Source organism: Pogonomyrmex barbatus, unplaced genomic scaffold (genome assembly GCF_055798465.1).
Source record: "Pogonomyrmex barbatus isolate J1 unplaced genomic scaffold, ASM5579846v1 scaffold1, whole genome shotgun sequence".
Taxonomy (NCBI): Eukaryota; Metazoa; Arthropoda; class Insecta; order Hymenoptera; family Formicidae; genus Pogonomyrmex; species Pogonomyrmex barbatus.
This window is the reverse complement of record NW_028297098.1, coordinates 551,245-566,181: the sequence shown is the minus strand read 5'-3', so window position 1 is coordinate 566,181 and position 14,937 is coordinate 551,245. Positions and strand designations below refer to the sequence as shown.

The 14,937-nt window shown below is 34.9% G+C and overlaps 4 protein-coding genes across 12 annotated transcripts in view; 1 reads left to right on the top strand and 3 right to left on the bottom strand.

Annotated features, from left to right (window-relative positions):
- Mxd (MAX dimerization protein) overlaps nucleotides 1-1,287 on the bottom strand; it is a 47,057-nt gene extending 45,770 nt beyond the window's left edge. For 4 of the 7 annotated variants that reach the window (XR_016140852.1, XR_016140861.1, XM_011643363.3 and 1 more), the window contains exon 1: nucleotides 909-1,270. The gene's annotated coding sequence lies outside the window, so the exon portion shown is untranslated. The other 3 variants (XR_016140874.1, XR_016140880.1, XR_016140887.1) reach the window with 3 other exon arrangements.
- An 879-nt stretch (nucleotides 1,288-2,166) lies between these two features.
- Nucleotides 2,167-4,525, bottom strand: LOC105430039 (DALR anticodon-binding domain-containing protein 3). 3 transcript variants are annotated; one of them, XM_011643353.3, is made up of 5 exons: nucleotides 3,824-4,525; nucleotides 3,115-3,748; nucleotides 2,767-2,900; nucleotides 2,425-2,592; nucleotides 2,167-2,356 (listed from the first exon to the last, which is right to left on the bottom strand). In XM_011643353.3, the coding sequence occupies exons 1-5, from the start codon at nucleotides 4,088-4,090 to the stop codon at nucleotides 2,237-2,239; spliced, it is 1,323 nt and encodes a 440-aa protein (XP_011641655.2). In that variant the 5' UTR covers nucleotides 4,091-4,525; the 3' UTR covers nucleotides 2,167-2,236. The 3 variants fall into 3 exon arrangements, with proteins under 3 accessions (XP_011641655.2, XP_011641656.2, XP_011641657.2); XM_011643354.3 differs by having other exon boundaries at nucleotides 3,115-3,736; XM_011643355.3 differs by lacking the exon at nucleotides 2,167-2,356 and having other exon boundaries at nucleotides 2,497-2,675.
- A 372-nt stretch (nucleotides 4,526-4,897) lies between these two features.
- On the top strand, nucleotides 4,898-14,850 carry Nasp (Nuclear autoantigenic sperm protein). Its single transcript, XM_089082078.1, has 3 exons — nucleotides 4,898-5,078; nucleotides 11,871-12,557; nucleotides 12,752-14,850. Exons 2-3 carry the CDS (start codon nucleotides 11,871-11,873, stop codon nucleotides 13,412-13,414), a joined length of 1,350 nt encoding a protein of 449 aa, XP_088938204.1. The 5' UTR covers nucleotides 4,898-5,078; the 3' UTR covers nucleotides 13,415-14,850.
- On the bottom strand, nucleotides 5,941-11,413 carry LOC105430040 (uncharacterized). Its single transcript, XM_011643357.3, has 5 exons — nucleotides 10,859-11,413; nucleotides 10,342-10,569; nucleotides 8,676-8,780; nucleotides 8,307-8,444; nucleotides 5,941-7,922 (listed from the first exon to the last, which is right to left on the bottom strand). The coding sequence occupies exons 1-5, from the start codon at nucleotides 10,938-10,940 to the stop codon at nucleotides 7,660-7,662; spliced, it is 816 nt and encodes a 271-aa protein (XP_011641659.2). The 5' UTR covers nucleotides 10,941-11,413; the 3' UTR covers nucleotides 5,941-7,659.
- Nucleotides 14,851-14,937: the final 87 nt, after the last annotated feature.

The following is a 14,937-nucleotide window of genomic DNA, read 5'->3' as shown; positions in this document are numbered from 1 at the left end:
GAAAATTAGCTTTCTTTCTCAAGTCATTACAGTGTGGACCTATTCGATTCAGTAAACTTCACATACAATTCGATTGATTAAATATTAAAAACATTTCGATATCCGGCGTATGTCACGTGACATCGGATATCCTATCTTCGTCGCATTCTTCGAGAATAAATAAAATTCGGAGGAAATCGGTTTCTATTTCGCGTGAAAACGCTTTTAAAAAAGAATTCTCTCCTCGCGACTCAAAATCTCGGCAATTAAAGAATTATAAAAAATTCTCTCTCCGAATAAAAATCGTACTCCAAGTTAACTGAAAAGCCATCTGTCAACGCGATTGAATACGGCGAATGTGCATACATACGAAATAGAGAAGGGGCAGAGAAGGGAAGAGGAGAAGCGAGATTATCTCGGATACTAGGCAATTCTGAACGAAACTCCGTCTCGCGTGTGCGAGAGTTCCTCCGACGATTCGGTCTCGTCGCTATTGTTTGCTGCGCGGATCGCGGCCGTTATCGTTACGAGGCGCGAGCGACGCGCCAGCTGATAACTCACAAACAAAGAGGCAGGCGACCTGCCTTCGCGCAACAGCACTTTCTACCCGAACGTCCACTAGAATGCGCCAGCTGAGAATCCCGTCGTCCCCTCGTTGCACGTATGGGGCGCCCCGTATGCGTACGTCTACACAGGCACACGTATTATGAATACATGTACACACGGAATATCACGCGCGCACATATACATATTATACATACATTCACGCCCCTGTGTATATTTACGTACGCATACGCCCGTACATATGCCTAATATCCGTCCGATGACATTTGGCATGGGTCACGGCGATAAAGCACACAACGTGCGACGATAGGCGATAGTAAAGAGGTAGACAAAGAAGAGAAAGAGAGAGAGAAAGAGAGACTAACAACGGTGCCTGTTCACTATGTCGTGTGGAGGATCAGCACTGCCCAGCGCACTACTAGATCTCTCACAGGTTTCCCACAGGGGCGGAGGGGCGAACGGTGGCGGCGGGGTGGGAGCGGGCTGATCGGACAACGAACAATACCGAACGCGAATGGAGAACGGGAGAGCGGCGGCCACGGCGAGACGAGAACGGCGACCGAGTAATGTAACGTAAACGTAACGTAACGGCTCAAGCGGCAACGGCGACGACGATTCGCGAAACGAATGTACGGACGAACGCACTTAACGACCGAGCGAGCGAGCAAGCGACAGCTTGGCACCTCCGCGCTTCGCGAGCACTCGCACGCATTTATCGATGTCAAACGCTCACCTCGGCGGCGGTAGCGCTCCGGTGCAGTGATGCCGCGCGCGTTTACGACCGCAACGATTGGTCGTCGTGGCGCGCTTGCCGCCGTTCCCAGCCAATCGCAGCCGCCGTAATAAACGCCGCCGCTACAGTCGCGTGCCGCCACCAACACCCGCCGGCTGTCACGTGAATCTCATGCCCGAAAACAAAACAAACAGCTGGCCGCCCAGCGTCGCCGCTGTCGTCGTTCTTCCAGTGGGCTGTGACTGGTCGAGGCGCTTTGGCCAGCGCAGCTGAACCGAGCAAGTCCGAGCGCGCCCGACTCGGTCTTTCAGCGGCGAAATTTTTATTTTCGATTGAAAGAACATAATGAAATACGAATGAATGTGAATACTTGGAAATTATCAAGTATTCAGAAATCATCGAGATTTATATGATTGCTCAAAAAGGAATTATTTTCTCTACGCGATGTTAATGTAGTCTTTTGTATGAATTTAAATGCTTGTGGAAAAAGTTATGAATTCACATATATCTCGATATATGCATAAATTCATCTTCGTTGAATTCTAAACTGAACCTTTGGCCAAGCATTTTTATTATATTTTTTATTATATATGATAGAAAAAAAAATTGGAATTAAAAATTTCTTAAATAAATTCAAAAATTTATTTATTTTGGCTACGCACGTTTTGCATTTTTCATATTCAAACAAATTATGAAAAATTTGAAAGAAAATTTATCGGAGCTTGACCAATTGAAAATAATTAAAAAATTTGGACATGACAATTATTGACATCATTGCGATAACATGTATTAGTCCAACAAAAAAAATATACAAATTGAAATAATCATGATTCGATAAAATATATAAAAGTGTAAAGACGAAATATAAAAATAACTTTTAAACATGGAAATATGTATAATAATTTTATTTATTAAGTTATGTATTAGCTATATAATTTTGCTTTTTCTTGCGGAATTACTTCACATTCGCATCATTGGCTTGATGCCTAAAATGTCCAATGCATTCTCAAAGACAACTTGCAACGCATGTAACATGTACAATCTTGCAACCATCTTAGGAATTAAATGATCACCTCCTTCCTGAAATTTATCAGATTACAAATTAATGTAAAATATGTATAAGGTGTAACCATAAAATCTCTTCTTACCGTTAAAATTCTGACTTTTCGATAGTAGACACTGAATTTTTGACACAATCGTAATAAAAACAAGCACACGACTTGCGGATAAATATAAAAATTTGGCTCGCACTTCAGGCAATCATTTATCATTTGCGAATATCCGAAAACAAAATTGAATATAAGCTCCCATTCTTCCTGGAAATTTTTTTTTAAATTAACAAAACTCAGATAAATTTATCAGCAATTCAAATCTTTTAGATGTACGAGTGTACAGTGAACTAAAATTATAAAAATAAGTAATTTTATTATATATAAAATTGCACAATTGGAAAAATATAAAATAACCTGTAAAAGAGAAATTTTGCTTACTTCTTCTTGCAATTGTGAAAAATCGACATTTTTTATGTCTGGCAAACTAGGGTATTCGCCACGTGATACCTTTTCATTGTACTTTGCTATAATTGCTGCTATTCTTGCAGTATTGTATAATACAAATGATGCACCTAAGTAATTGCATTATTTTCATTAATAAGGACACAATTTTGTTTGTTATTATCTGTATGTAATATGCATATTTGTTAAACAAAATTAAAAATAATATTAAACATTTTTTGGAATAATAGCAAAATCATTTTTAAGCAAACAAATTAATGCTAAGAATATGTATTAGAAAGAAGTTAAGTTTAACAATTAATAATTTATTAATACAAAATATACCTCTAGTATTTGTAATATTTCTATCGTCTTCGACATTGTTATTTCCAATAATAACTGATCGACTTGGCTTCACAGTCATTAATTCAAAAATGATAACAGCATTAGCTAAATTATGCAAGAAATCTTTTGCATTATTCTTTTCATTTTCAATAAATTTATGTTCGCTTAATTCTGCTAGTTGGTTCATTTTATATTTTATATATTGTTCCCATGTAAAACATGTTTCTTTTGAATTTGTTTGAGAATTTTTTACAATGCCACAGACATATTTTTTATATCCTTCATCAATTAATCCTTCTGATTTGCTGGTGAACATGTATTTATTAGTGCAATTTTCTCCAGTTGATAATACAATATGTCCATGTAGATTTAATGCCTTTGCAGTAACATTTCTTATTAAATGCAATCTCTGAGTAGTAAGAGCTGATTGTGCATCATGTTGATATTTTAATATAAATATTTTACCAGTTGATTTAATTTTTCCAAGTGTCATCTTGCATTCAACAGCCATCTTTATACTGCTCGCAATGATATCTTCTCGATTCAGAAATAAGCAGACCCTTTCCTTTTGTAACATACATCTTTGTATCCTTATTGGCCAGTTATTACTTTTTAATATTAACTGTTCAAAGATCTATAAAGATTTAGGAATTTTCCAATTTTGGAATAAGCTAATTCTACATAATTAATATTGAGAGTGTTTATTTACCTCTTCAGCCGTATCCGCGTCTATATCGTCTTTCGTTGCACCATGTGCATGTGCAAGATGTTGCAGGATATTTGTGCAATTTTTGGAGCAAGTAAAGAGATTCCTCCATGCTTTAAAATTGCATAGAAAATGTAACTCTCCATTTACCAATAAATTCTCACTATTTACTTTGATTGCCGACGACTTTTTATGCGTATCACCAGTAAAATAAAAAATAATATCATCAATGATAGATTTTATGCAGAAACCAGTCCAGAAACCTTCCATCGAATCGAAACAAATAAATGATCAATGATTCTTTTTATATTGCACTATACAATGACTATTCCTCATCTATTCTTTATAACATATTTTCTGTTCTTAAAATGAAATATAGATATAAAGATAATCAAAATATTAAACAAAAATGAGAAAAGTTGAAAAATATAAGCAACATAGTTTTAACAAAAACACGTGTCACTATCACATCAAGTTGTATGACAAAAAAGTAAGGTTAACATTTTATCATATAATAAATTTTCTGAAATGTAATTGGTTACAAGATAGAAAATTTCTGGAGACTTGATAATTTTACTATTTCACAGCCAGTCAAAATGTTTTAAAAATGTTTTGTATGATCATAGCTTTATTATAAAGAAGCCTTAGAATGATCCGGCCTTCTTCATGACATCTTCGAAATCGCCATAACGCCACCGCCACCATCTATAATTAAGCATAGAACCAAAGAGAAAATATGTTTCTATTCATTTCAGAAAAAAAGATGAAGACAGATACATGTTTAAGTCTCATTTAAAATCAAAATAATAACGTTGGTGCACTCGAGCTTAACTTAACCAAAGATTGCTGAGAGATTTTCATTTTCATCAGTGTAGATTAACTTTGATCTCGACTCAATTTATCTTCTTTTAATTCGTAGAACTATAAAAATAGTAAATAAATTTAATCGAAATCAAAGTTAGTTTATATTGGTGGAAATGAAGATTGATCGGCCAATCAGCGACGTGGGCTATCGAGTCTCGCTCATTTCAATTTCTGTTATCTCGATAAAGTCGACCATCTTTCTAAATTTTTATCGTCGATGACTATACATCGAGTCTTCGCAAAGTTTGCCCGCGCACCGGTTACACAGTTCACGCGTGCAATAACGGAAGTTGGCTGCATCGTTCGTGCCACGCTTTTTCTACGATTTGTAGGATTCGAGGACGTTGACTTACCGAAGTGTACCGAAACGACATCATCTTGAGGATCGATCAAGGTATGTACATGCCCGACGTGGCTACGACATCTCACTAGAGAGAAATATCGGCCTCGTCGAGATGCAATCAAATACGCGAGCGTGCAAACCGCCTTTCTCTTTCTCCCCGGCGATTTAATTATCTCTTCTGCAAGATTCGCAGATTTAAGAGGAGCAGTCAATTAAAAGAGGTAGGGAGAACTGGAGAGCACACAGTTTTCGTACGCAGCAACTTTATTTACGAGTGATATACTCTCTGAATATCAATGTGATAAAAGGAAGCTTTGTGCGCACTTTATCGCACTTTCTGTATTTAACATAAAAGAACTAGCTTGAAATGGCGAAGGAAAGAAGAGGAGTCTGAGAATGTGCAGAAAGTACGAGATAATGAACAGGTTTTTTTGGTATTTGTGTAGAACAAGATTTTCTTCATATTTCAAAGAGAATAATGAATATTATTGCTGAGGAAGATGCTTTTCTCGATAATGAAGCGAAAGGAAGTGTTGATGAGATGGGACATTTTTTTAAGGTTACGTTTGGAGATCTGTCGTATCGATCGAGCAAGCGCGCGAAATTGTAATGTTGCTTGCTTTTCACATATTCGACTAATAATTTATTTAAATGAATTTGTTGTAACTGCACAGCGTTTTCACAACGTGAGAATGAACTTTGAAATTATAAACATTTTTCATTTTGAATAATTTCTTCGAAATGTGGAAAACTAGCATTTCATATTAGAAGAGATCTTTTTTTCATTAAAATATTTACAATGTAAAAATATTTTTAATTCAAATATTAATATCGAATACTTAATTAAAATATAAAAATAATGTAAATGTAGAAAGGCATTTTATTAGTTTTTCAAAATAATGAGATTGCAAAATTTTATCAATTATATTTTTAATCATCACTGTGAAAAATGTACATGACAGTTTAAGAATAATTAACATGAATACAAATAGTTTTCAACAAGCGATTTTTTATAACTTTTTTATTGTGCTCAGTATATAAGTGATATAACAAGTAACAAAAATTGCGTAAAAAAATATGGCAAGAACGCGTTAGAAAAATATGGTATATCCTTTTAAAGCACGGACAAAGATTTTTAATTTTTAATGGACGAAATGCAGCTCGCGATTTTTTCATGCAGGACACGTATTGTGCGTAATTATATCATCTAATTGCTATAAATTGTAGCAAAAACAAGCTCGCTGATTAAAAAAATTTATGCTGTAGATAGATTGAGGTACTTAAGGTGTGATTAATCAATTTGTCGGAACATAAAAATTGTAAAAAAGTAATATATAAAATAATTCTTATAAAGAAAATTTAATAATTGTATCATATCTTGAAAAATTGATATATCACACTTTATGTACCTCACTCTTATTCATTAATTTTTATTTTACGCTTTACAAATAACTTTACTTGCTTATTTGTCTAATAATAAGGCATTTGGATTACATTATAGGCAATTGATATACCAGAGAACTGTTATGCTCTCTAATACCAACAACATTTTCATTGTTTTCACATAAAAAGACGTGCAACTGCGCAGAATAATGATCAAAACTTGCTATTACATATAGAAGCCAAGTGAAAAATTGTAGATTTAATAATCCATAACAAAGTGATTAAAAATAAAATTTCTAGAAATTTGAAAGAGAATGATAAATTGATGAGCAAATATTTTAGAGTGATTACTAAAATCGTTAATACAAATCAAATTGATAAGTTTAAAAAAATTATACTGTTCAATCCTAATTTGTAGCATTTATATATTTATAATAATATTAGTGCTAGATTATTTTTTAACATCTTTCAATTAATTCCTGAGTCATTCACTGCGCATCGGCAAGAGATCAGTAAGGACGTTACATCTTGTCTTTTTATATCATAAATATACGTTATAAGTTTGTTAATTTTATATCTTTTATGTCTTTCGAATCTTAGTGAGTATGTTTAATTACAGTAAATAAGTCGAGTATTATACGATGCAGGTAAATAGAAATTATCAAATCAGCATATTCAGTGATTCTACGAAGTATCGATCAAACGTTGAAATTCTAGGTGTTTCTGGCTGTTTATGACGACGAATTGTATGCTTTAATCGGAGAACCTCTTTATCTCTTTGATAAACTCATATTCTCTCGATTTGAAATAATTAACATTTGTGCAAACGAGATAAATGATACAAAATAGACACCTAGACGCAATCGCCTTCGAGACGGTCATTTCTGGATTCATTCTCTTCCAAAATATTATATCGTCCATTCCAGTTTGCGATCCTTTTCGGAAAAAACTTTAATAGCTAGAGGAATATTCCTACATCTCAGAAATCTACATTCTTGAAATCTAGTCAATATTCTAGCAGGAGATAAATATTTGAGATTTATTAAGTTGGTGCAGATTGTTCAAGCGTAAAATTGAAAGCGAGATAATTTCAAAAGAACGTTTGAAGAATGCGACTATCCTGTGAAGGATTAAAGCAGAGAAACAAATCTCTTGAATTAACTGATGACCGATCGGGAAAGTGTTATCCGAAAGGAACGCGGAAATGTGGCTCTCAGAAACGACCTTAGACCTCGAAGGCTTCCCACTGCTACGCTATCATAGTCGCAATTGGACTGAAGCGCATGATTTTACTGAGGAGGATCCAGGCTACCGACGCGAGGGCACAGAGAGTGACTCCACCCCATCCTAAATCCATGCTCCATGCGGTGGTGACTCTTCTAGCTTTAAGGACACTGTGAATAACAGGCGTACCGATCACGCCGTCCTCATGCCCATTCACCATTGATTTGGTCCCACGGCCCTGGGCTCTCTTGAAGTGGATGATCGTGAGCGTGAACAGCGCGAATGTCGCTGGAATGAAATCCAATGATTCTTGGCTAAATCATCATTGCTTAACATTTTAAATATTCGACGATTAAGTTTCTTAGATTAATTTTTTTTTTTCTTTATTTCTTCTTACATCGCATTACAATGCGATGGAATACGCAGGAATTTATCTCTCTTACCATTATTCTCTGTGAGTTTTGTTTCAATAGCGTGTATATAGACATGCGTACTCAATATTTATTTATTTTAATTAGAATTATTTATATTTAATAGAATGTTTCGTTACGTCATAAGTATGAAGTAAAATTTTGAAAGGCAAAGGATCGATAGCAGACAGAGCGAAATTCGCTTATTTCAAATCTGGATAGATCATCAATCTACCCTAAAATGATTGATAAATAACTCTACCTGCAAGGAGGTACATCACCCCTGTCACGAGCACAGCCGATATCTGATGCCTGCATAGTCCGAAAAATCCTATAAGCACAGCACATCCTAAAATGATTAAGCACACCAGGGAGCACGAAATACTCAGATTTTGCATTCCTGTAACAAAATATAGAGTCGCTTATATAAATTACATTTCTCGATTATAAAATTATATAATTTACATTTCTCGATTATAAAATAAAATTTGTATATCGGGACAATGTCCGATGAAAATTTTTATAAACGTATAGAAAAAAATTATGATTTTATTCCACCAAAGGACAAAACGATCTTTTAAACGGCTAATATTGCACTAAATTTTTTTATTTGCTTTATATATTTGCTTACGATTTTGCCAAGCCACACGCATCTCCTGTGCTTCATTTGGTGTCAAGTAATTGACGCATTTCTCTTGCGGGAAACCCACTTGACTCAACAGTTGTATCTCTTCCTCTAAAAGAACAAATGCGATTTATAATTTTATATAAATAAGTCAGTGCTTCTTTTCATTATTGCAAATAGATGAAATTTTAAGATTAAAAAATTTTTATTATATCGAAGACTAGTTGCTTTCTTTAAATTATTTAAAATTATCATAAAATAATTGTTTTTCATATTTCTTAACTTAAATGCCACTAAAAAAGAAAGTTTGTTAAAACTTCTTCCTAATGTTTCCATTTCCAAACGATATTTTTTCGATTTTTGAATCAAAAAAATAAAATGGTATTAGTTTGTAAAAAAAATGGGAGGAAGCGGCACTTTGCGAGTTTTAAAAAAGTTGTCGAATAACAAAGACCATGTCTGTTATCACATTTTTGATACAACCTTTGATTGAATTGTAAAAAAAACTTTGACACCTTGGCCGTGATATGAATGTCACGTGCAAAAGCGGTACAGATAGTGCTAGGCAGTGCTTAGCGTGTTTAGACGCTATGAACGTAATTCCGGCAGAAATAACTGAATGAGAAAATTACGACTCCGAATTCTTCGAGTACTCTTCAAGGTTGTATCTGTTCAATTAGGGAATATATCGCGCGCGTTATTATATTGCTGCATTTGACGTAATCATAAATATTCCAACGTTTCATCATAGAAGGGCGTTATTCCTATTTGCTTAAATATTGATATTTTTGATATTCTCTATCGTGTTGCGTGTCCTATTTGTCCTATTTGTAAATTATTTAATCTATTTGGAGTCAATTTTCATTAATTAAAACATCGAGGAATCGTTGTTTTTATGCGACTGAGAATAATAAGGAAAAAAAAAAAAAAAACAGACCTAGAATTAGTAAAGAAAGATTGACGAAAAAAAAAAAAATATTTATTATGTTTTGTAGAAATGCAATAAATCATACGTCAGAATTTCACCGGAAGATATTACTGTGTCTGTATTACTTATACTGACTATCTGACTATATTTACGTATCACCTTGACTCTGGCCAGAGATATCGAACCGTCGAATTGTACCATTTAAACAGCACAGAACATCCATACGATCGCGTGACCGTGATCCTTGCTTTTTCCGTGGATTTGTACAACACCGTCCTATTAGACTCGATTCTTGTATGCCGATTCATAAGACCGATAATGTTTTTATCGGCACGAGTGGAAAAACGCGAACAACAGTGATCTTAATAAGATCTAGATATTAGAGAGAACAAGATAACCGCATCTAACATGCGCGCGATTACGAATAATTTTTTTCATCTTCATTCTTTATAAAAATTCCTTCCTTTTCCCTCCGTTATTCCCGTTATTTCCGTCTATTTATTATTATTATTATTATTGGTATCTCTGACATTAACATTTATAAATAATTATTGCGATTAGAATTGTCAAAAATGAAACTACTTATAATCTGGAAATTAGAGTAAGTCATGAGGTGAAAAACATTGGAGTATTCCGCGTTCACAAATTCGTGGATAATGTATTTAAAAGAATTCTGAATGATATGTACAAAAGATATGTATATGCTGTCTTAGGTTTAAAATTAAAAATTGCTACAACTTTTACCTGACAATGAAACACACATAATCCAAATTCCGCCGTGCATGGGAACTAAGAAGGACGGACGTTTGGCGACACGATGTCTATTTCGGTGATTGACGGAAGACTCTAACTTTGCCACCTGACCATTCAGATACCACGTGAGGTTGACATTCGCGTGGGCCAGATCTTCCTTGTCCCAGCTGATTTCTTCCCAATGGTCCGACATTATCGCGCCGCACAGGAGTCCCGTTGCTGAGAAACGAGAAAGAAAAAAAGTTATCGAATCGAAACGAAATCGGTTCCTTCCCATTTTTCTATTAAGCCCCGTTTCACAATAAAATCTATGTTCTCTCTGGAAAAAGCGAATATAAAAACTGCACAGTTTCGTTCAATTTCTATAGTAAAATATATTTTCCGCATTCCCAAAATATATTATAAAAAAATCGCATGCACGATAGATTAATTTGTGCACCGGTTTGTCATTCAAGAGATTGTCAGTCTTTCTCGAACGCTCGGCGCGTTCTCCATTCCGTTTCTTTACCTGCGAAGGTCAGCACGAGCGTGACGAAGAGGAAGATGAGGCGTGAAGCGGGACCCCCCCGGGGTACGCGAGTCGGCTCCATCGGCTCCCAGGACGGCGGCGCCCAGGGCGACGCCTGCAACGCGACGCTCGCGTCCCCCGACTCGTTACTGGTCGACGTGCGCCCTTGGAGCACTGTTCTTTCTCGCTTTCTCTCCCCGACATCCTCGCGATGCGGACGCCCTCACCCTTCCACCGTCAAAGCGCCATGCCGAATCGACCCACGCGGACAACCATCCAGTTCCTCTCCTTCCCCACCCGCGGATGCTGCGGTGCTGTCCACCTTATCACACTCACACACCCTCTTCTGCGTCTTTCGAAATAGCCTTGGATGATTAAGACCCGTGTTGCGTCAAATATTGAGATTTGAGATTTTTCTATGAACGAAGATTAAAGGCCGTTTAATAATTCGTTAGAAATAATTTAAATGGAAATCTTTTCTGAAAATAAGATTCTTGTTTACACTTAACTACACGTGAATTTTTATTAGAAGCTAAGAAGTCGATTAAAATTTTTCAACTTTTGTAAGTCGAAATACCGGAATAGAAAATTCATAATAAAAGAAGCGATATTGACGTATTATTTCGAATGGAAACTGTCAAATAATGAAAACGAAGATGTACCGATCTTCATGAAGGATCCAATCTCTCTTCCACATAGCTCAAAACGAACTCGACATACACTTTTGCAATTAAAGGATAGATATTTTAATACCAGTAACTAGTTTAATGAAAAAGCTATTAATATATTTGGAAATATTCTATGCGTTTGTCGCAGGTTTAATGTCTTTGAATCTATCGTGAAAAGAACATGAAAAAATTGTGATAAATTTTCTACTTCCCTATTTCAAATAATATTCTTTATTGCTAATCGGCTCTATCTCTCGATATTATATATGTTATTGCTCTTGTCTCCACTCCCAAAAATAATTATATAAATGATATATAAATGTTTTTCTGTTTTTGTTCCTTAGATGGCCGATGTATCGGAGGAAGTGCCGATCAAGGATGCCGCGACAGCAATCTCTCAAGGCAAACGCCATCTCCTAGTGCGTGATTATCACCTCGCGGTAACCGTTCTAGCTCGTGCCTGTGAACTCCTTGCTGAAGAGCACGGAGAGACCGGTGATGAAATGGGTGAGCTCTACTTACTTTACGGACGAGCTCTTCTGGGTTTGGCACGCGAAGAGGCAGGAGTACTAGGGGGTGGTGTGCCTGGATCCGAGGAAACCAGTCAGGATGAGCAAGGTGACGAGGAGGAAGAGGAAGAAAACGAGGAGGAGGCTGTAACGGATGGTAATCATACCGAGAGTAGCCCTTGCACATCGAATGGCAAAGAAGATGATAAGCAAGAGGCAGCAACGGAGAAAGAAGATGAAGATTCGAAGGACACGGAGGCGGATGAAAAGGATGAGAATACGAAAGAATCCGATGATACGAAAGAGTCTGATAAAGCAAAAGAGTCCGATAAAACAATCGACAGCAAGGTCGAAGAAAAGAGCAAGCAAAAAGAAGAAATTCCTGGTTGTAGTCGAGATGATTCTGATTTACATAAAGACAGCGAACCTTCTGGTAGTGGTATGAATAAAAATCAAGACGGAGAAGCAGATGGAGAGGATATTGAGAAAGAAAATGATGACGATGAAATCAATAATCTACAGGTAATTTAGCTTAATTAATATTGTTATTAATACAATGTTAGTATATCTAAATTTAGCAAATATTTTTGCTTCTCATATTGAATTGTTCGATGGCTAAATTTAATATAATTTATACAATTATAACTTATACGATAACTATTTAAATATTGATATTGAACTGATTGTAAATCATCAAAATCTAATATCCGTTCTAGATCGCTTGGGAAGTTTTGGAATTGGCAAAACTGGTACTAGTAAAACGTGGTCCTCCGGGCTGGAAGTTCTTGGCTGAGGCTTACCGTCTGTTAGGCGAAGTCGCGATGGAGGGTAGCAATCACGAGAGCGCGCTAATCGATTTCAAAGCTTGTTTGAATCTACTTGAAAAGATAACTCCGCGTAATCATCGCGCAATCGCTGAAATTTATTATCAACTTGGGTTGGCATATGCGATAGCGAATGACTTCGACGCCAGTATCGAGCAATTCGGAAAGGCGGTGCAGTTCTTGGAAATGAAGATCATGCATCTGAGGACGGCGCAAGAGGATCCATCCCAACATCCAAAGGGATCTGACGATCCTTTCTACACTATCGAAGGAGAGATCAAAGAGTTGCAGGAACTTCTCCCAGAGATTAAAGACAAAATCACGGACATCAAAGACTTAAAAAAAGAAGCCAATGTGATTAAAGAAATTAAAGAAGAGAGGTTGAATGGGTGCTCTAATGTTGGTGAAACGAATGAGGCTTCCGGAAGTGGCAGTAGTACGTCTAAACCTGCCAGCGATATCTCGCATTTAATAAGGAAAAAACGCAAAGCGGAAGATGAAGAAGAAACGGGTTCTCCTTGCAAGAAACAGATACGGGAAAAGGATGTGGCGTGAGAAGTGCGAGTTTCTGATTTTCATGAATGTCAGACTAATCTAAACTCTAAAATTAAGATGTTGATATTTTTCTCGATAATGTAGGAGAAGTATTTGCTGATGTATAAAACTTTAGAGTTTTCTACAGAAATGATGGTCTGCCAATATGTGAATTCATTTTCAGTGTAGATATCGATAGAAATAATCTCCAGAATACTATCAAGTGAATACTATCAGGACATTTGAAATCTATTACTTAAAATTGCCTTTTATGATGTCATAAATTAAACATTAATTGTTTTATAATTATATAATACAATAATATTATCAAGAAAAATATCAAATATTTTTCTTGGTAATGGGAAATATTTACTGCTGTATAAAGTAATGTTTTCTAAAAATGAATTTCTAATTCGTCAGAAGAACTTGTCAGAAATTATTCATACTTAAGTTCATACTTAAAATTTTTATAATATAAATAAAATTGTTTTATGACTGAATAATGACATAAGAAATATTTAAAAGGATTCTAATAGTAAAATTTTCAAATAATTTAATAATGTTTATATTATTTAAACATAACAGGCGTCTGACATATCCATAATTTATTAAACGAAAATTCTGTTGTATTGAAATGTATTGAATTTCTTAAATTCACTCAATATTAGAAAAAACAGATATAAAACTGGAAATTTTAAGTAAAATTCGACACAATTGAAAAATATTTAACGTGTATATATTTTAAATTATAATGTCCTTTCCAATTTTCATGCGAGAAAATCGTTATTGAGTAAGAGCGATTTTCTTTTCTCTTTTTAATTTACAGAAGTTTAATCTTTTTAAACGTCATTTCAATATTTGATTTATACTCCAGCAAATACGTTTGTATGTTGAGGATGGAAATAGAAAAATTTTGTATTTTGTTTTATTTAATGATAATTGGTTTGTCATAATTAAGGAATTTCTGAAGATGTGCATATGCAAACATATTTTTTTATTTGAAAACATGAAAACTATTGTGAAACTATTCGGCGAAACTTTTTAATGAAACAGCTAATCTTTTGTGAATATTTAGCTATAGAAACAAAGAGATATCGAATGGAAAGTTAACTCTGATTTTGTTGTACAGCTTTCAGGTTTCTTCATTGGCAAATTTTTTCATAATTGAAAAAGATTAACTTTATCGCTCATAACAATTGATAAAAAAATGTTCAGGATAAAAAATAGAAACTCGGATGTTCAACCGGCGTAGTTTCACAATAGATTCCTAGAATAGACTACAATGTATTTATTTTAGTTTAGCTGAATGTAACAGCAAACACATACATACATATATACACACATATATATATATATATACACACACAAATGTTGGACTGTAGATATAAGAATTCGATAGAAATAAGCGATCATTTGTGTACGAATATCACATAAATAAATGTTGAAGCCTTTTTTTATCAGGCATTTTTTCTTTTTGATCCATTTTTTTCTTGATTCAACAATATTAAGTTAATGTAAATTATAGGGCAAAGACATCAGTATGA